The sequence below is a fragment of the Choloepus didactylus genome, chromosome 1, assembly GCF_015220235.1.
Source record: "Choloepus didactylus isolate mChoDid1 chromosome 1, mChoDid1.pri, whole genome shotgun sequence".
Classification (NCBI taxonomy): Eukaryota; Metazoa; Chordata; class Mammalia; order Pilosa; family Megalonychidae; genus Choloepus; species Choloepus didactylus.
The window spans coordinates 225,571,837-225,592,433 of NC_051307.1; the positions used below are offsets into that span (position 1 = coordinate 225,571,837).

A 20,597-nucleotide genomic window follows, 5' to 3' on the forward strand; every position below is an offset into this window, starting at 1 on the left:
TGCCACTGAAAATAATGTGGGTTTGGTGTCAAGTAGACACACTGGCTCCCTACAATAGTAAAATACACTGGAAAAATAAACCATTAATTTTTTATTTCTCTTTACTTGTGTAAATATGGCCTGAATGCTTCCATCAAAGTCAGAGACGTGCCCCATTATAAAACTAAATTTTTTCATCAGTGTGATATAACTTTTAAACCCTAAAACTGAATGAAATCCCTAGACTGGGTGATCCCTTTTTGGCCTCCTCAAGAAGGTCTTCACCTTAACAACAGAGCACCAAAATACATGAAGAAAAACTGAGAGAGATGAAGGGAGAAATAGACAACTCAACAGTAAAGCTTGGAGACTTCAATACTCCACTTTCAATAATGGAGAGAACAAATAAGCAGATCACCAAAGACATATAAACTATAAACTAATGAGACCTAACAAATATCTAGAGAACATTCTACCCAACAACAGCAGATACACTCTTCTTAAACACACATGGAACATTCTCCATGCAAGACCACATGCTACACCTCAGTAAATTTAAAAAGAATGAAATCCTACAAAGTATGTTCGCTGATCACAGTGAAATGAAATTAGAAATCAATAACAAAAAAAGAAACAGAAATTTAGGAAATACAAAAACATGTGGAAATTAACACATTTCTAGATACCCAATAGGTCAAAGAAGTAATTACAAGGGAAATTAGGAAATACGTAGACATGGATGAAAATGAAGAGATAATATACCAAAACTTACGGGATGCAGCTAAAGCAATGCTCAGAGGGAAATTTATAGCTGCAAACATGTACATTAAATAAGAAAGATTCCAAATACAGAATGCCATGCAGGTAGTTTAAAAATAGTACAAGGAATCCCATGTACCTTTCACCCAGCTTCCCCCAACGGTTTTATATAGCTATACTACAAAATCAGAACCAGGAAACCGCCATTGATAACATTACTCTTAAGTAGATAACAGACCTTATTTTGGTTTCATTTACATTTTCTGTAGCCATGGGCAACTAAATATAGCTAAACTCTCTGAGCCTCAGTTTACTCATCCATAACATGAAGAAAGGAAGAGTAGCTACTCCATAGGTTTTTTTTTTTTTTTTTTTTTTTTTTTGAAGATGCAGAAGTTTTTATTGGTCACCGGTTCCCCAGAGGGCACCCTGCTTCTGCTGCCTCAGTGCCTCAGAACTTTGGTGTCGTTGGTCTCAGATACCGCTTTGACATCCACAATCCTGCGGGTGGTGGTCTTGTGGATAGTTTGTATGGAGTTGCTGCTGCCCAGGGCATCGCAGAGACTGAAGTCCTCTCCGTCTTCTAGCAGGCAGCGATAGGTGGCAATCTCGGTCTCCAGCTTTACCTTGATGTTCAGCAGGGCCTCGTACTCCTGGGCCTGGCGCTGCCCCTCTGCCCGGGTCTGTGCCAGCTCCGATTCCAGGTGCAGCAGGACCCCGTTGAGCTGCTCCATCTGCAGGGCATAGCGGGCTTCCACCTCCCACAGGCTTTTCTCCAGGCTGGCTTTCAGATTCCTCATGGAGTCCAGGTCAATTTCCAAGGACTGGACAGTACGTCTCAGCTCCCTGAGTGTCATCTCAGCAGCTCCTATCTCAGCGGACTGAGAGGTGACCACTGTGGTGCTCTCTTCAATCTTCTGAGAGCAGTACTTGTCCAGCTCCTCTTGGTTCTTCTGAGACAACTCGTCATACTGGGCTTGGATGTCTGCCATGATCTTGCTGAGGTCCTGAGACTTGGGGGCGTCCACCTCCACGGTCAGCCCAGAGCTGGCAATCTGGGCTTGTAGGCCTTTTACTTCCTGCTCATGGTTCTTCTTCATGAAGAGCAGCTCCTCTTTGAGAGCCTCGATCTCCGTCTCCAGCTGCAGCCGAGTGATGTTGGTGTCATCAATGACTTTGCGGAGCCCATGGATGTCGCTCTCCACAGACTGGTGCATGGCCAGCTCAGTCTCGTACTTGACTCTGAAGTCATCTGCAGCCAGCCGAGCATTGTCAATCTGCAGAATGATGCAGGCGTTGTCCACAGAAACCTCAAAGATCTGAGCCCTCAGTTCCTCGATGATCTTGAAGTAGTGGCTCCAGTCCCTGACCTGGGGTCCCTTCTTCTCCAGGTGTGTCCGAATTTTGCCCTCCAGTCTCCGATTCTCAGTCTCCAGGCTCCTCACCCTGTCCAGGTAGGAGGCTAGGCGGTCGTTCAGGGCTTGCATGGTCTCCTTCTCGCCCTGGATGCCCCCCATTCCTGCCAGACCCCCAGCCACCCCTCCAGCCAGGCCCCCAGACCCCCAGCTGCCCCGGGAGCTAGAGGAGCGGGACACGGAGATCCGGGAGCCCGAGCCCCCGGCGCCTGCATAGACGCTGGCCGCGCTGCTGGCCGGCCGGACCCAGTGGCTGGGCAACTGGACCGAGCCCAGGGATCGGTAGTTGGTGGAGGAGGTGGTGGAGTGGGTGGTGAAGCTCATGTTGTCTGGGGAGGAAGGCGAGAGGCCAGGACTCGGGATATGGACGCAGCTCCATAGGTTTTATATGGATTTAATAAAACAGTGCTAGCATATTGCCTACAACAGTAGCTGAACAGTAAGAACCTGATAAATGGCCAATTATACTTCTTAAATGAGACTTTGGGGATTTCCAATTCTGCTCTGCCACTTTCCTTGAGGTCCTTCATACTGTCCACTAATATAGAGATGCCTTCTACAAACCATTTATGATTTCACTGATCCCAAAGGACAAAAACACTAGAGAAACAACAGAATGTAACCTATTCTATGAATTGAGAGAAATCTAACTCAAGATTCCTTTTCTTGTACATGTGATTTTCTGTTTAACTTCATTTTCCCACTGGTGAAATGGTTGTACTAGTGACAATATCTTTTGAGGTCTTTGAGGGGGGTAAAGGGAGTGGATTAACTAAAATAGCTAGCTGGAAGCTTAAACTAATATCTAAGAATAATCTTAAACTTTAAATGGCTTTGCTTCCTTTTTCTTTTCTTTTTTTTTGGGGGGGGGGGCTGTCATCTGTGAGTTTTTAAATCTTAATTAGATTTTTCAATAAAATAGATTGAACATAAGCCTGGATCTACCCTGCCACAATTTCCAAACCTACCTGAGTCAACACTCAAGGAAAGCAGGGCTCTTTAAGAGCTGAGCTTTATAATATTTCTTAAATGGGGACCCCACTTGGATGCACTTTTTGTGCCTGCAAGAAAGAACTGGACTTACAGTCAGTTCCAGGCAGTACCAAGGCTTCCAAATTTGGTCCTGCCAGCCCAAGACCCTAAACGTTTGTATGAGCCCATACAAGATCACTCTGGCTTTGTAATTACAGACATAGGCCACTACCCAGAATGCTCTTGGGCCTACCTCCTTCACAGCTACATTTTAAGAATACTGTGTTTAATTTATAATAGGGGAAAGGAGAACTTCATTGGCCTTTCCCCCAACACTGAAATTTTCATACCTTGAGAAACCTTAATTTAAGGAACTTTTTTTTTTCTTCTCTCCACCATCCCCCCTATTTTGCAAATTAGCTGCATTTTCAAAAACTGCCACCCACAAACAGTCTGAAACACTCAATTATCTGCCCTGTTTCTATCAACAGACATTATTTGGAATCAGTTAAAAGGCCAAATAATATGCCCACTAATCGATCAAAGAGCTCGAGCAGACATCTTTGTTCATTTTAATACTCGGATTTCTGTTCTCCTAATATCACACCAAAGAGGAATCATAATTGGGAAGTTTTAGCTTTGATTTCATATTAAGGCAGGCATCTCAACCCAAATGATCGTCAAGGAAATTAGGTGCTAAGATCATAGGAAGATAATATTCGAAACACAGGATTTGATCTATTCCCACCACCACATATTTCAACTAACTAGCCTGTAAGACTTTGCTACCCAAGGTCAAGATTTACTTTTAATAAGATCAAAGAAAAGACTTGGGGATGAAGGGAAGCAATCTATTTTTTATTTTGTAAGATACACCCACCGAAGTGATTAAAACCTGGTTTCCTACCTGAATTAGAAAGAAGACGCCTTCAGCTTTGTGGGCCCCTGTCCCCTGCCCAGTCCTCGCCCCCTTTTTCTCTACATGAACATATGTTTTCCTTAAAATTACTTCTTTTTTCCTACCCTGGTGTTATGCAAGATCCCTGCTTATTTTGGCAATGAAAACAAAATAAGAAGAACCACCCAGAGTTCTCCATTCCAAAGGGAGGAGTTTCCCAAGAAAAGCAAAGATTTCCCGTTGTAGTTCCTTTCAGCACTGCCCAAGAACAAGAGCAAGCAACATGCCTCCTCACGGAAATCCATTAAAGAAGAGGGGGCTAGTCCCAAAATACCTGCCAGAACCACAGACAGCAGGAGTGGACAAGGACTATCTAAAGGTCCATGACCACTGACGGCTGTAAAACAAACAATAAAAACATAGCAATCGGCAAAAAATTATGAGTGGTGAGATAGTTAAGTAGGCCCCATATGCAGAGAGAAAAGGCGCTTTAGGAACACAAAAAAAAGAGGAAAGGAAATAACTTTTATTTCAGAGAGAGCCCAGGAAAGCCCAAACTCTCTGACTGAGAAGGCAAACTTGGACTTATCTATAATGATCAAAATCCTCACTTAAATGTCCATAAGGCCCATGTGAAATTTTTAAAAATTAAAGAGAGGCTAGAATTCTTATACAAGAAGAATAAAAGAGGCTTACATATAGGATATTGGTTCTGATGAGGAAGGACGAACGCCAAAAGCAGTGTAAGAATTAAGCACTCACATAATGGATCTCTGTGCACAAAGCTCTCCTGCAGATGTTGGAGCTGGTGATCTAAGCCTCACACTTGGAAAGGTTATGTGACTGGAGCCATGATATATAAAGTAAGACCCAAGCGCCAAAGTTTTGATTTAGCCAAGCGAACGTGGCTGTTTTTGTTGGGTTGCAAGAGAGATTTTTTTTTTCACTGAGCAAAGAATTACGGTAAACATCTGCTAACCATGACCACAGAAGAAGCGGCTGTTTTAATCCAAGGTCATTTTAAGGGAATAAATTTAATTAATAGAACCACACAGTAATAGTATCCAACCTTTCAATAAGCCTGCTTGCTTCTATCCACAGACTTACTCATTAAAGAAGCATTTGATCGAGAGTTTCCAATGCTGTCGTTAAGACTTCTTGGGGAAAAATGATGTGGGGCAAGAATTTCTGTTTCAAGTGATGCTTAAAAATACAACTAGACATTGTATCCCGTTCCTTAGGCAATTGTTTTCCAGAGGGTACTATTTGCTCTATTGTTCCACTGCTCTATTGGCAAGACTTTATTATAATAAATTTAGGTAAGGAAAGCTCCATTTAAAAAAATAGAAATTAATGTTCTAATGGATTGAAAGCTTGACCTCACACATAAAAGTCGCAGACTACATCTTTTTGTCAAACTACCTCTTTGAAAATGACTATGTGAATTAAAACAGTTCAGAGTGGTTTGGGTTTTTTTTTTTAAGCTCCTTATTTGGTTCTTTCTTTTAGCAAGGAATGGGGAGGATGGCAAGTTAGGCAGAAACTGAATTATACAGGCTGTCATTCAAATCCATCAAATTAGAGCCAAAAACATCATTTTACCTTTGAACAACCAGCCACAAACCCCTCCAAAATGAGTCACCTATGATTATTATTAAATGTTACCAATTAAGAGAAAATCATGAAAATCATAAAACTCAAGATTCTGTTTTGAATTAAGCAAATTTCTGCATCTACCTTCAATATCAAAAGGGCCTTCCAAATTAAGAAAAGCCACTTTTGCATAAACTAGATGCTACTGAGGAATAAAACTAAAGAGCTGAGATTTGTTATTTCTGAACTTCAGCTGTGTCAATACAATCTATCAACAAGATAATAAATTCTCTGAATGTAAGGAATATTTTCTCTCCTTTGGTTTCTCTATTTTCTTGGAACTAGAACTTGGCAATTCATAAAGGCCAGGCATCAATAAGGTTATTGAATGGATAAGGTTAAGTATCAAATTCATCAACTCCATTTATTCCAGCGGTTGCAGTACTAGAGAGGGTCATAGCTTTTGAGGTTAACCTCTAGGCACAGCTTAGAAGCCTGTGGCTGGGGGCTGGAGGCTGTCAGTGCTCCTACTTCACCAACTAGTTTTCGACAAACGTCTATTAAATACCTCCTATGTGTCAGGTACTGTGTGATGTGTGATGTGTGCATGTGTGTGCATGTGTGCGTGACAGGGGAAGAAGGGTGAGGTGCTATCTTTTTAATGTTACTGATATCTGATAGATATCTGATAGAGTCTGGGAAATTATTTTTTGCATTTACTTATTTGTTCCCTTTCCACCACGTTGAGTATTATGTGCTGAGAAAGGAAAGAAGGAGGGAGAGATGGAGAGGGGGCAAGCAAACAAGTTTGCCATTCCAACTGACCTCACGTGATGAAGAACCATTAGACAAGAAAGAGAAGGGACTACGGTGGCCCAGTGTTATTTAATAACTGTCAATTCTTTCAGCTGTGAAAGAGAGCAAGCCATAATGTAACCCACTAATTCCCTCGAACACAGTCAAGTTTCATTTCTGCGAGTAAGTCCAGTATCAGAGGCCACTGTGGTCAGAACTGTTCTATAACCATGGGCCGCTACACTAAATTATTCTTAAATAAAACTGCAATGCAGTCATCATATTTGTATAATAGAGGGATTAAGTCAGCTATAATTTTCAAGCCTTAAAATAAAATAAAAGCTCTCAAAGTATATTCTTAGTGAAATATAATATGACAAATGTCATAATAAAAACTAACTTAGGAGGAGGAAATAATTTTTTATCCTTTTTTAATTTTCCTTATGAAAAACCTAATGCACTTCTACATACTTATCCATAAATGTAAATTTGTTCTGATAAAATGAAGAGCCTTTTAATCCAAATTGCACAGTGATGCTTCTACACTGATCTGTTATAACTTAGTAATCAGAGTTAACAGACTGCCTAATTAACCAAGTCATCATTTGCCAAGATCCAAATATGGGATGAATTGTGGGCCAAGGAGAAAATATGATGGACATGAAAATTATTAATTCAGGGAAGGATTAAAAGCATGTGGAGTTCAAGTTCCTCGCTAAATCTCACCATCTTTAATATCATTAATTTTTATAATTAAATAACAAGTGAAAATTTAAAAACATATTCCATCCAAGGTCTACAGAAAAATTAAAAAATCAAGTGAAATTGATACACTAAAAATTAATTGTTAAGCCTTGTAAACCTATGAGGCAAAAAACAGAGATGCCCTTTGATAATAACAAGTAACATCCACTGAGTGCTTGCTAGGTGCCAGCACCATATTCAGTTTTTCTCACAGAACAAGATGCTTATTCTCCATATCAATCATAGCCTTTTGGAAGGTACTATTTTTTTTTTTTACATTGTTTATAATATATATATTTTTTATTTTTTTAAATCATTTTATTGAAATATATTCACATACCACGCAGTCATACAAAACAAATCGTACATTCAATTGTTCGCAGTACCATTACATAGTTGTACATTCATCACCTAAATCAATCCCTGACACCTTCATTAGCACACACACAAAAATAACAAGAATAATTAAAGTGAAAAAGAGCAATTAAAGTAAAAAAGTACACTGCCTTTCTCTGTTTGTTTGTTTGTTTCCTTTCCCTATTTTTCTACTCACCCATCCATAAACTAGACAAAGGGGAGTGTGGTCCTTATGGCTTTCCCAATCCCATTGTCACCCCTCATAAGCTACATTTTTATACAGTTGTCTTCGAGATTCATGGGCTCTGGGTTGAGTTTGATAGTTTCAGGTATCCACCATCAGCTACCCCAATTCTTTAGAACCTAAAAAGAGTTGTCTAAATTGTGCGTAAGAGTGCCCACCAGAGTGACCTCACGGCTCCTTTTGGAATCTCTCTGCCACTGGAGCTTATTTCATTTCCTTTCACATCCCCCTTTTGGTCAAGAAGATGTTCTCCATCCCACGATGCCAGGTCTACATTCCTCCCCAGGAGTCATATTCCACGTTGCCAGGGAGATTCACTCCCCTGGGTGTCTGATCCCATGTAAGGGGGAGGGCAGTGATTTCATCTGCCAAGTTGGCTTAGCTAGAGAGAGAGGGCCACATCTGAGCAACAAAGAGGCATTCGGGAGGAGGCTCTTAGGCACAATTATAGGGAGGCCTAGCCTCTCCTTTGCAGCAACAGTCTGGAAGGTACTATTTTTATCCTCATGTACCAGATGAGGAAATGGAGGTTCAAATATATAGATGCCCACATGAATGCAAGAGTAAACAGACAAGAGCCAATCCTTTCAAAACTGTTAGAGAAATCATCTTAAGAATTCTGTAAGTTAATTGACCAAAATTTTACCCAGGGAAGCTTTATCCATTCATTTATTATGTACCTATTAGGAGACAGGAGATTGGGGTAACTTGAAAGACACCATGTGGCTCACCTGTACAAAAATCATTCAACATCATCTACTTATTATTCCCATTCCTTACAACATTGATATATACACATAGCATTTCAACTGGCCTAAAATATTTTATAAGCTAATTTTCCCAGGTAATTCAAATGCAAGTCTGACTCTGGGGCTTAATTGTAGAGAAGAGATGGTAAGTCCACCCATTTCTCCCCTTGGCTACTTGGCAACTCCTATTCATCCTTCAAAGCCCTAGCCAGGTCTCCTTGCTTCTGTAAGGCATTCCATTCTCCCCTCCCATATGCCTCTCCCCAACCACATACAGTCAATCCATCAGAATTCTTACAGATTCTCTATCAATGTATCACAATTGCCCTTTCTGTCTGCCTTAAAGATAGACAAGGGTCTTGCCCTATGACCTAGAACAGTGACAGATGGTAAATGGATGGATGGACAGAAGGATACGTAGGAGGGTGCGCGGGCACTGAACGAACTACAGACTCTTCCAGGACAGAGGTATGGTAATACTTCTAAAATTCAGAAAGACCCTAAGATGACACAGTCTACCTTCGAGGTAATAAATGTCATTGAAGAAGTCCAAGTATTAGGCAGACATAAGGAAAATCCTAGGGATGCAATGCAATACAATCATGGGTATTTGTACTAAATGATATCTAAAGGTTCCTTCCAATCCTGTAATTCTATGTATTATAGTACCTTACTCAACATAACACACATGGTTTTCCACCCTAGAACCCTTCCCCTCCATTTCCTGCTGTTTTATGTTGGTCGAACACCACCCATGGCTTCAGAGCTGGACACGTGGCCCACTCCAGGCCAAGCACACCATCACACTCCCCCACCCTCCCCACTCCGCAGCTCCCCATCCCCCGTTTCAGGAATGGGCACATGGTACACACCAGACCAATCACAAAACCAATAAGATCCAAGTTCTGTAACAGCTGCCGGGACACTTAAGGTCTCCTTCTGCAAGAGTTGCTATGAAGACGGATTCATGGATGACTGCCATGCTACAACCTGGTAAGTGTATGTGAATGGATACAACAAAGAACGAAGCATGACCGAGAGACTGAGGCCAACACTGACGACCATCACGATGAACTCCTTGTTCCAGATGTCCCCTGAAGCTAGTTCTGCCATCAGACTTCTCTGTATCATGAGCCAACTAATTCCCCTTTATGCTTAAGCTGGCCACTTGTAACCAAAGAGACAAACTGTGGGCTCATTATTTTAAGAAGCAGAGTCATCAAAAGTGGTCTGTTCTTTGCATTAAGGAGAAACAGATACTTCAAACACCTTAAGTAGAAGTTGCTTCTTTGTGGTCCCTTGCAACTGGCATTTACTTTTTTCAAGCCTAATACTTTAACATTTGAAGGTCAAAGTCCTTGGACTACAGCTTATGAGTCTATAATTCTACTGACCAAGTAACTAAAGGACTTCAAAATTTCTGAGCCAGCGTAACCTTAGTACCCCAGATCTTCCACCTGGTAAATAAAAAGCCTTTCAGATGGCTCTATCCCAAGAACTAAAGGGACATTCTAGATCTGCTTTCTGGGAAAATGCCCCCAGTACAGGGCTGCTGTTTTGGGAAAGATACCCTCTTGCTTGCCACACTTTTTCACACAGGTGATTGAGCAGAACAAATCAATTGTTGGGTGGTCAGAGGCTAATACGAAATAAAACGAGGCCTGCAGAGATGAGGTTAATTAGAATAATGTACCAGAGAAAAATGAATCAAAGATCTAGAGGAAATGTCTTAACAGGCACATCCAACTGGAGACAGAAGAATGCCAATTAAATGGTTGTCCTTGTTCCTAATCATATTGGGACATACTTTTATTTCCCATAGCTCTTGAGTTAGAAAAAAGAATTAAAGAATCTGAAAAATTCTAGTAAGCTCAAACAGGTCTTCTCAGATGGCACTGAAGTAAAAAGGCTCAACCTGTAGCATACGAGCAGTCCCAGAGTGAAAAATGCATGCTAAAACAAAAGAATACTTGCAAATCAACAGCCAAGAAAATGTCTGCATGGGGAGGACCATTTCTCATAGTGGTTAAGAGCTTAGGAACTAGAGCAAGAGTGCCTGGGTTCAAATCCCAGCTCTGCTCCTTGTATACTAAGAGGTCTGGGCAAGTCATTTAAAGTCACTAAACCTCAATTTCCTCAGCTGTAAAATGAATTCTTAGAATTGTACCTACCCGTAGTGTTACGTCAAGTTAAATGTCAAGTGCTTAGAATCATGCCTGGCACATAGTAAGTTCTCAATAAAGGTAGCTATTACAAGGTAACTTTTCAAAAACTAGTGTGTTTCTGTTAAACAACTGTTGCATAATCCAGTTTATTGGAATTTCTCAGAATTAGGTTTTTCATGAGTTTTGAAAATTCTGTTTCCACCTCTCACTATTTTTTAAAGGAGAAGGTGAAAATTATGCACACAGAGTATTGGTGATAGCAAGAAATGTAAGTTCTTCTGGGTACAAACATGTAGGAAGAGAATTTCAAAGAAACTGCCATATTTAGGAAGCAGAACAGGGGTGGAGGAATGGGTCTAAATCACTGTTAATGGATTATTTGGGGAAGTTATTGATCTAAGTATGATCTCTCTTGATGAAAACACTCAGGGCAAAAGATTTGAGGATGGTCTGTGAAAACTGATGTTGAGAAATTCAACTCCCAGCACCTCTTAACCAGAGTTACCTGGCATACAGACACTGCACGGAACTGGTCCCAGACAACACAGCAAAATTTCAAAACATGAAAGAAAAAACCCTCAAAGCTCCTTATCTTTCCCGTTACTCAGGCATCCAAGCAGTGAGCAAAGGGCAGCGTGAGGGCTAATGAAGGTTGTCAAGTTTGCACGTCAACTTCACTAATCAAGTCTTGCATTACATGGATCTGTTTCACCTTTCGTGATTCATCTCTTTAGTTTCTGAAATGATATTTGGAGACAGGGGTGTTATATATTTTTAGAGATGTAAAAAAAGCTGGTTCTTGGCCATTCCTATGACTTTCATGAGCCTAACAAAAGTTTTTCTGAATTGTTTCTTTCACTTGACTGAAATGCACTGAATTTTACCTTTTCTTTATTAAAAAAAAGATATAAGTAACCAAATTTGATATCTTAAACTCAATTTTAAACAAGTCTTTTTATGGCTATCAGTTTATATGGTATAAATCATAAGCTAATAAAAATAAATGGCTATCTGAATTTCTTAGATTACCCTTGTTATTCCAAAAATGAAGACTACGCTACTTGATATATTTCCTCCTTTACCACCAAAAGTTATGTGATACAGAGAGAGATGGGTCCCTCTCTGCACTTCAGCTTTCACATAAATTCACAACACATGTCAACCACTCACATGATGGAACAATATAGCAACAATAATAGATGATCTTCTTTAAGCAGGTAAAAGAAAATGGTGATAACAATGCAAGGTATTTATATCCACACTCCTATCAGTCTATAGAAATGTAGGCTTTCTTTCAAAAGAGAAGTATGTAGAAAAAAAAAAAAAAGACAGAGAAGTATGTGAATTTTTAGGACAGATACATCAAGTGTACAAATCCAAAAAAAAAAAAAAATGACAAGAGAATTAATGAGAAATTTAAGATGCCACCTATTACAAGAGAGATCAACCCAGCTCTAACTTAAGGACAGAACCTATCTACAGAAGGTGGAATAAGGACACTGCAGCATCCTGGGCTCCAAATTCCCTAGGTTTTGTGGATTGTAAGTCAGGTTGCAAATACAGGAATCATGGGCTTTGAGGTTTATAACTTGTATTATCTTTGACAGATTAAACATCCAATGGTCAACATGTCAACAGCAAACAAAAAAACAGATCATCCCATTGTTGGTTCATTTCATAGCTTTAAGTTTTAAAGTTAACTCAGTGCATGAAGCACAAGCAAATATAACAGGGAACCAAGGCTCTTTGGCATTTTACCATCTTCAAAATGGAGACTGCAAGAATACTCAATATGAGTTTTGCCAGTGCAGCTCCAACAGCCTTTGCTGATCTTGTACATTCAATAGCATCGTTATTCTGTTCCAGACCTTAAATAAAGCTCTTTATAGGCATCATTTCATTTAATCCTTGCAATAACACTATAAGCCACATTAACGCTACTACCCACACTTCATATAAGGAAACTGAGGCCTAGAGAGATAAAATAAGTTGTGCAAGGACAAAGAGTAGTGGATGAGAGTGTTGGGACTTCAGCTCAGAATCCAATGTCCTTAATTAACCTACATAGGCTTGAGGCCCAAATGGCAATGATTCTGTCTTCTTGGAGAAGATAATACATAACCTTTCCTAAATGGGGGACACGACGTTTAAAGACTTGTGCAGTATACAGTGGAAACTTTCCAAAGAAGACCCAAGGGTTGCATTATATTCCTACAATAAAGGTGCAGTTGTCTTAGGTTCCATAAAGATATAGGAATTCACAGGGAAATCCTCAAATGCAATCTAACTGATCCAATAAATACTGACTGCATGCCTGCCTGCTGTATTAGCCATGGGATGTCAAACTGAATAAGACAGACCCGCTGCATGCTTATCACCTGAAACACAGAGATAGACATAAAGTTTTGGAACTGAAGATGTAATAAATGGCACAAACAAGAGGTTGGATGGTGAATAACAGGAAAGGAGGGGATTTCCTTTTATTTGGAAGGTCAGGAAAGACCCCTCCTAGGAGGTGATATTTTAACTCAGCACTAAGGGGCAAGAAGAAGCTAGCTCAGCAAGAGTAAATGCTGTTCCAGGTAGAAATCGCCCTCGTCCCCAGGCAAGGTAGATTTTATTGCATCCAGGCACAATAAGTATGTGCCACTTTGTACAGATTATGTCCCCCAGAAAAAGCCATATTCCTTAATGCAGTCTTGTGGGGGCAAACGTATTAGTGTTGATTGGTTGGAATCTTTTGATTGAATGTTTCCATGGAGATGTGACTCAACTGTGGGTGATACATTTGATTAAATTATTTCCATGGAGAAATGGATCCCGTCCATTCAGGGTGGGCCTTAATTTAATCACTGGAGTCCTACAAAAGAGCTCACAAACAGAAGGAGCTCAGAGCAGCTGAGACGGACATTTTGGAGAGACTTCTGGAGAGACGCTTGCTGACACTTGGAGATGTGGACAGAAGGATGTTTGGAGATGCTAAGCAAAGAGATGAAATCCAGAGTTTGCCCCACAGAAGCTAAGAGAGGACCCCTAGACGCTCACAGAAAAATGCCCTGGGAGAAAAAAGCAATAATGCATAGGAGCCAAGAGAGAGGAGCTAAGGCAAAAACCCAGAGACATTCTGGAGAAAGCTATTGTGAAACACACCAAGGAGCAAAGGACTAGCAGTTGCCAGCCACACACCTTCCTAACTGACAGAGGTGTTCCAGATGCCATCGGCCATTCTTCAGTGAAGATATCACTGTTGATGCCTTAGTTTGGACACTTAGACCTGTAAATTTGTAGCCAAATAAACCTTCTTAATAAAAGCCAATCCATTTCTGGTATTTTGCATGATGGCAACATTAACAAACTGGAACAAAGTGTTTAAATAAATATGTGAAACAACAAAAAAAAATTCTACATTTCCGAAAGTCTTTTGAACAGGTAAGATCTTCATCCACCATTTCCCAGAGTCAACTACCTGATTAAAATAAAGACTATTATTAAGCACATTCGTGACAGATACTAATGCAGTTTGGAGGTCAGTCCCCTCATGACCATCAAACTGGTGATACAGGGTCATGGTTAACAAAATCACTGCAGAGCTCTACTACAGAAACCATGACTCTACCTATCTCACCCAATAGCACTCAAAACTCAGCAGAAGGCCATGGTCATGTGATCGGCATTGCTTCCCAATACTGAGACACATCTCCAGCTGGGACATCCTTGATCACTGCCGATAATCTCTTCCAGAGTCACCAGGTAGCTTCTATGTTCAGGTGACACTGTTGTTCAAGGGACATTGCCAAGAAGATCTGCAGGAGGCCCGGAGCCTGCTTTGCAGAGTCAGCGCAGAGGCAGGGATGGGTGATGGGCAAGGGAAGATCAACATCATGTAGCATCACCCTGCACTAGTGAAACCCTACAGAGTTTCAGATTGTCATCAGCAATTCCAACTTGAAAGCAGTTAGTGAATTCTGCTTGGTAGGCAGGACCACTGTCTGAGTAAGTATTAAAGAAAAAAAAAAAAAAAAAAAAGAAGAAGAAAAAGAAAAGAACACCATGCCCCTCAGGGGAAATCACCAAAATGGGACCCAGAGATATAAGCTCTGCAGCAGGGCTGTCCTGTATCATACCTGACTGCAAGTGTCTTTGAAGACTAATATCAAGGCTGCCTCCCAAAGCTATCAGTTTACAAGGGAATTCCATGTGAGAAGCAATGGACTGTGAAACATGCATCATCTCCCAGTAAAACAAGGACCAATGAACCACCTACAGGATGGTAAAAAAAAAACTCTTTGAAGACAGGGATTTCCACCACATCCCCTGGGGTGTCTAGTACCATGCTGGCATTTATCATCTGCCAGGATCTTTCTATACTCTTTCAAGAATCATCTCACTAATACTTCTCAGGGGAGCCAGCAACCATCTCAATCCCCATTTCCCAGAAGAAGAGGCTGTGGCCCAGAATGGTCAGATAACATGCCCAGGGTCCCTCAGCCAGTAAGTGGAAAAGATGGGATTTGAATCTAAGATGATCTAACTTCAGACCAGACACTCTTGACCACACTTCAATCCTATAACCACAGCAGGCATTCAATAAATGGTTGTGACTGCATCAATTACCATATGTCTCATGCACACCTATTACAGGCCAGTATGGGCAGAGAACATATTATGAAACAAAGGGCTTCTCATTCCATGGGATGGAAATTTGAATAAGAACAACCTTCAGGCTAATCTGGAATAGAAAAACTGGACAGGATAGTTCACTTGTGCACTCGCACACTCTCTCTCTGTTTTTCCTCTTTCTTTCTTTAAAGTAAGCTTTGATCAGAGGTATGGAAAAAAGCAAATCACGGAGATGTAGGATAGGTAGTACTGTTTTATCTTTAAGTCTGCACAAGAAAAGAGACACAATGCAAGGCCATCAGCAAGGTCCCCTGAATATACTGGGGAGAATAGAATTGGGTGTGAGCCTGCACGTAACTGGGACTTCATGCTGGCACTTAAGCTTTTACCTAAAGCTTATATCCACAGGAGAAAAACCCATCAGGAAATTTGGGGGGTTAAATTTTGGTTAATACCTCTCTTGAGAAAGAAAGAAATTTATTTCTCAGATTTGCCACAGCACTTTCAGTAAGAATATTATGGTCCTAAAATATTTACTGAGACATGTATCTGTACTAAGAACTGAATAGGCTGAAATTTTAACACATAAAATTCAAACAAGCCATCATGCACACGTGGCTGAGTCAACGGAACGTAGAAGGTATTAATTTAAAATAAATTAAAATTAAACATGCAAGAAAAATCGACACCATGATTTTTGTATCAGTAATTGCTGTGGTTGCTCAGTTACCATTTTCTCTTCTCCCTTAGTATCAGAACCCAGAATTTTTCTGGGACACCAAATTGCTCAAGTCTAAGACTTCATTTTCTTGATGTCGTTATAACTAGGGGTTGCTAACAGGCTCTATAAGTGGAAGTCATTGGGTGAAGCTTCAGGGACAGCTCTTTAAAGAGGTCTGCCTCAGCTAGGAGTACTGCTCTTTTTGTTCCTTACTCTGCTGCCTTTTCTTGCCAGACTATAGAGGCAATGGCTGGATAGCCAGCAACCATACTGTGACCTTGAAGATGAAGTGACACACTTGAACAAGCAGGCAGAGTGGAACAACAGGAGGCACTTACCAACCACACACTGTGTGCCTCCAGATATCTTTTATGTAAGAGAATACAAAACAAGTTTTTTAAGCTTACACAGTTGGATCTGTTGCTAGAAAACAATTCCTAACTGATGTAACTATGAATGCAGGTCTAAAAAGTACACTAACATCTTCTGTGAGAAAAAAAAAAATCTAGAAAACTCATAAATTGGGATTCTGATTACCCTTTTATTCCCAAAGCAGTAAATTTAAGTATGACTTTCCTTCTTAATTAGTACTGCCACTCCAGGAAAGCATATTTGCTGAGCCCGTCTCTGTGTTTTGACATGCAAGACTTGTGAAATTCAAACATACTTATAGACATTCAAAGCATTATTATTTATGAAGGCCTATATTAAAGGTGGAAGATCTTAAAACACAGATTCGGATGATCAAAGGAAATTTAATCATTCTTCATCGGCATTTGATCTTTAGCCTGCCATAATCTATCCTATATCCCTTTATTCACATTTGATACTAAAAAGACATTTCAACAGCGTGTCCATCAACTGTAAAGCAGAAGGAACCTAGAGACAAACCACATTACTCAGAAAATAAAAAGCGCTTCCCCCCACACTCATTTAGTTCATGAAAGACCAATGTGATTAAAAAGGTGAACGAGGTATACTCCACCAGGTGAACCAAAATGACTGTGCAGAACCATCCATTACATTTGTGAGGCGTTTTGAAATTTTCAAAGTGTTTCCACATATATTACATCTTGCTTCATCCTTATAACTATACCTGGTGAGGTAATGTGGTCAGGTATTTTTTATTCCTGTTTCTTCCAGATAAGTGCTTTGCTTAAGATCAGAGGGAATATTGCCAAATAAAGGTCCTATTTACAGGCCATGTGTCCCCTTTGATGCACTAGATCTGGAGTCAGCAAACGATGGCCCTCGGGCCAAATCTAACCCCTGTGTTCAATAATATTTCCCAAAGTTTGCCTACCCTTATATTTGATCACCTTCCCAAAATATGATCCAGGTTATTGTTCTATTCTTGAAAACCATAAAGCTATCACTAAGGGCAGGAAATATACTCCAGCTAGCTTTGGAATCAGTGCTTGATAATGGTGGAGGTTCATTATCTTCTGCAGAATTGCTACATCCACTACTGTGGAGGTAGAAGGCAATTTTTAGGTGATACACAATTTTACTGGGGTTCGCCACTTACCCGGAACTTTTAACACGGCTCACAGCCATAAAAAGCCTGGGGGTCACTGGTAGGGGGCGTGCATAATGCCACAGGACTGCAACACACAGAGGGACACTGAAAGCAAAAAGAAGAGAAGATGAGTGAAGGAAACCGTGATGCTTTGGAAGCAACATACATGTGAGCTCTAGTAGTCCTTATTTATATGCTATGTTTACATTCAACATATAATCATGTAGCTAAGCATCTATTTTGCCCCTGCCCTTCTAGAATCAGCATTCAATCTAGCTCTGAATCAGAGCCCACTATTATAGAATTTGTAGAATGATACAAATGTAAAGTCAAGTAAAATCACCACTCTCAAAGTCAAGGAACTCACTTAGAAGGTCTGGCTCCTGTAGCTTCCATATTTTCTTACTTTTTAGGACAAATTCTCATTATTACAATGCTAACTCAGGCTTAGAAATCAGGGCAAGAAGATGCCTGAGTCCAATCCAAATGATGACCTGCTTTGGCTTTTGGTCTATCAGCTTCTCTCAATACAGCCAGTAGAACTGACTAGAGGAGAGAAGTGCAAGCACGGATGTACATGTGCACACAGTCACGTATGTACACACGTGTACGTGCACACAAAAACCTCCCTCCCCCCCAAAAGAGAAAACATGCACTCTCCCGCCAGTCAAATGCAAAATCCTACTTGCCACTGCTAGCAGCTTTCTCCAGTTGTGTCACAAATGCAGACAGGGGTTGTGACATCTGCTTCTCATGGAAACAGCGTGGCTTGTGCCCATGTGCTGAGATGGCAAGCTCTCAAGGCCTGGTTAAGTTATTAGTAGAATATTTACTAAATTCATTTCCAAGTAAGTTGAAGTTGCTGACAGATAAGTCAACTCAACCTCAAGCACTTTCAGAAAGTTTTCATGAATAGATGTCATCACAAGAGTTTTACATGCCAGACCTTTTCTACACAGATCCTTGAGATGATAATGCCACCTATTCAATCTTCTGGTTTATAGAAGGGATTTCCGTAAATTGGGAGAATGGCACTACAGAATGAGTAGAAAGCACATGCTCTTCATTATGTGTGTGTTTGTGTGCGTGTGTGTGTTCTGTTCTCTTTCAACAGTAAACTCGAACAAAACCCCACGAATGTGCATGTTTTCTAACCTATTCAGATGGAGAAGTTGAAACTGAAAAGGAGATGTATGAAGTTTTATGATTTGAATAGTCACATATCTCCGGAAACGATGTGGGTTGTCTGTCTACCAGAACTCAGAAGAGAGTTAAGAGTGGCACTCCCAGTGGGTGTCTCTTCCTGATAGCGATAAACCCAGGCCAGATTTGGCCACACTAGGTTTTCTAGGTATCAGGTCGTCTGTGTGTGTAAGCTGTTTGCCAAATCTATCACAGTTTTACAATTTTCATTCTTGTGGTAGTTTAACATGCCACGTTAGCGTTATTCCTCCTGAACAAGGCAGCTTAAGAGGATAACAATGCATCAAAAATATTGTTTTGTTTTTAAGATAATTTCAGTTGGCAAAGGCTGAAATGGCTCAAACTTAATTGGTGAACTCATTAATGAGCAACTGCCACCAGAAGAAAAAGGACCATTGTCATGGACTTATCAGAGCAATGAGATAACAAAGTTAATTATATTGTTTTCAATGGATTTACACTTGCTTTCTTTCGGACTCCACATTTTCAAAACAAGAAACTATCAGCTGCAGCCTCCTCCAGGAGAAGCCAGCAGATCATCACCTCAACATCACGGCAAGGCAGTCGGAAAACTTTTCTACCCTTTATTATCTACTTGTAAAATGTTATAAGCCTGTAAACTAGTTAATTTATGAGCCGTGTTAATAATTTGCTCACATTTGATCGCAGGTTTCACAAACACGATTTCCAGGGATGTGGGAGGATAATTCATAGGTCCAGCTTCTCTACTAAGGGGACACGAACTAATTTGACACAATAACATGACATTGATGGCGGGGCACACTAATGGCCTTCCTCCAAGACCAAGACACGGCTGTCAGCCTGTCGTTCAGATGAGAAGCCGGCTTGCTTTCTCTGCTGCTCAGGGCATGATGCTCGACTAATTATTCAGACAGCGACACTAACGAGAGCCCTCGTGTTTATTTTCAACATACTAACCAGTGCTTAGCTTCCATTTGTCTGATATGGTCACTGATTAAAATGTGCTTCATGAATAGTAAATGTGAACTCCGATATAAAAAAGCAGCACCAAAAAAATAAGGAACAGCTGACCAAAAAGCCAACCTGATCAATGCAACCTGATGTTGGCCTCAAATATCATCAAGGACAAAGTGACAGGTGGTCAGAAATGCCAGAGCACCAAGAGAAAGCAAAGGCACCATTTTAAATCACATATGTCTATGTTTGATCCTGATCTGCAAACAAGGCCATTGGGTGGTCAAGAGTGACTTCTATCTCGCAGCAACTTCACTACCTTTACGGCATCGAACAAAGATTTTAAAATTCATTTTTCTTTGAAATGACCCAAAGATTTGCTTTACGGTGCTTTTCCCACCGTAGAAAAGTTTGATCTTCGATTAAGCTATCTCATACATGACCTTCAAGAACATCATTAAATGCAGTTTTGTTTTTCCCAAACGATTATAAAACCGTAGAGTTTTTTTAAAAGTATATTTTAATATGCTCTTATACATCTTGTTTCTGGCCTTCTAAATCTTGTAATCAAGTCGTTCTACTTTAAATTAAATTTCTATTTTGGTATGATAAATTTTGTCCTTCATTTTATGGTAATTATAATCCTAAAATATTCATATAATCATAATTTAAAATGAACAACTTCAAAAAAGGGTGTACTTAGATCTACTAGAGGCATTGAAAAATTGAAAATGCTCCTTACGTAGTTCACTGTAAAATGTGTGTTTCAAATTAAATGATAGTGGTAGTATTTCAACAAATGTTCTACCTGCCATCATGGATAAAGAATCCTTCTCGGTATTGTGTGTGACTTCTGATTTTATAAAATAGCAAAATAAATATGAGTCCATGTAGATCACTTTGGGAGACAGAAAATGTCATTGCATGT

At 40.2% G+C, this 20,597-nt stretch overlaps 2 protein-coding genes across 5 annotated transcripts in view; both read right to left on the reverse strand.

The window, feature by feature from the left end:
- FOXP1 (forkhead box P1) overlaps positions 1-17,630 on the reverse strand; it is a 389,051-nt gene extending 371,421 nt beyond the window's left edge. For 2 of the 4 annotated variants that reach the window (XM_037800241.1, XM_037800258.1), the window contains exon 1: positions 17,540-17,628. The gene's annotated coding sequence lies outside the window, so the exon portion shown is untranslated. Of the gene's footprint in view, positions 1-17,539 lie in introns of all 4 variants that reach the window. The other 2 variants (XM_037800248.1, XM_037800253.1) reach the window with 1 other exon arrangement.
- On the reverse strand, positions 1,080-6,741 carry LOC119507170 (keratin, type I cytoskeletal 18-like). The gene has a single exon (XM_037800283.1). The coding sequence runs from the start codon at positions 2,475-2,477 to the stop codon at positions 1,182-1,184; it is 1,296 nt and encodes a 431-aa protein (XP_037656211.1). The 5' UTR covers positions 2,478-6,741; the 3' UTR covers positions 1,080-1,181.
- Positions 17,631-20,597: the final 2,967 nt, after the last annotated feature.

Bases quoted from the DNA above. Each gene is read 5' to 3' on its own strand.
- LOC119507170 (XM_037800283.1), bottom strand. From the start codon at position 2,477: ATGAGCTTCACCACCCACTCCACCACCTCCTCCACCAACTACCGATCC.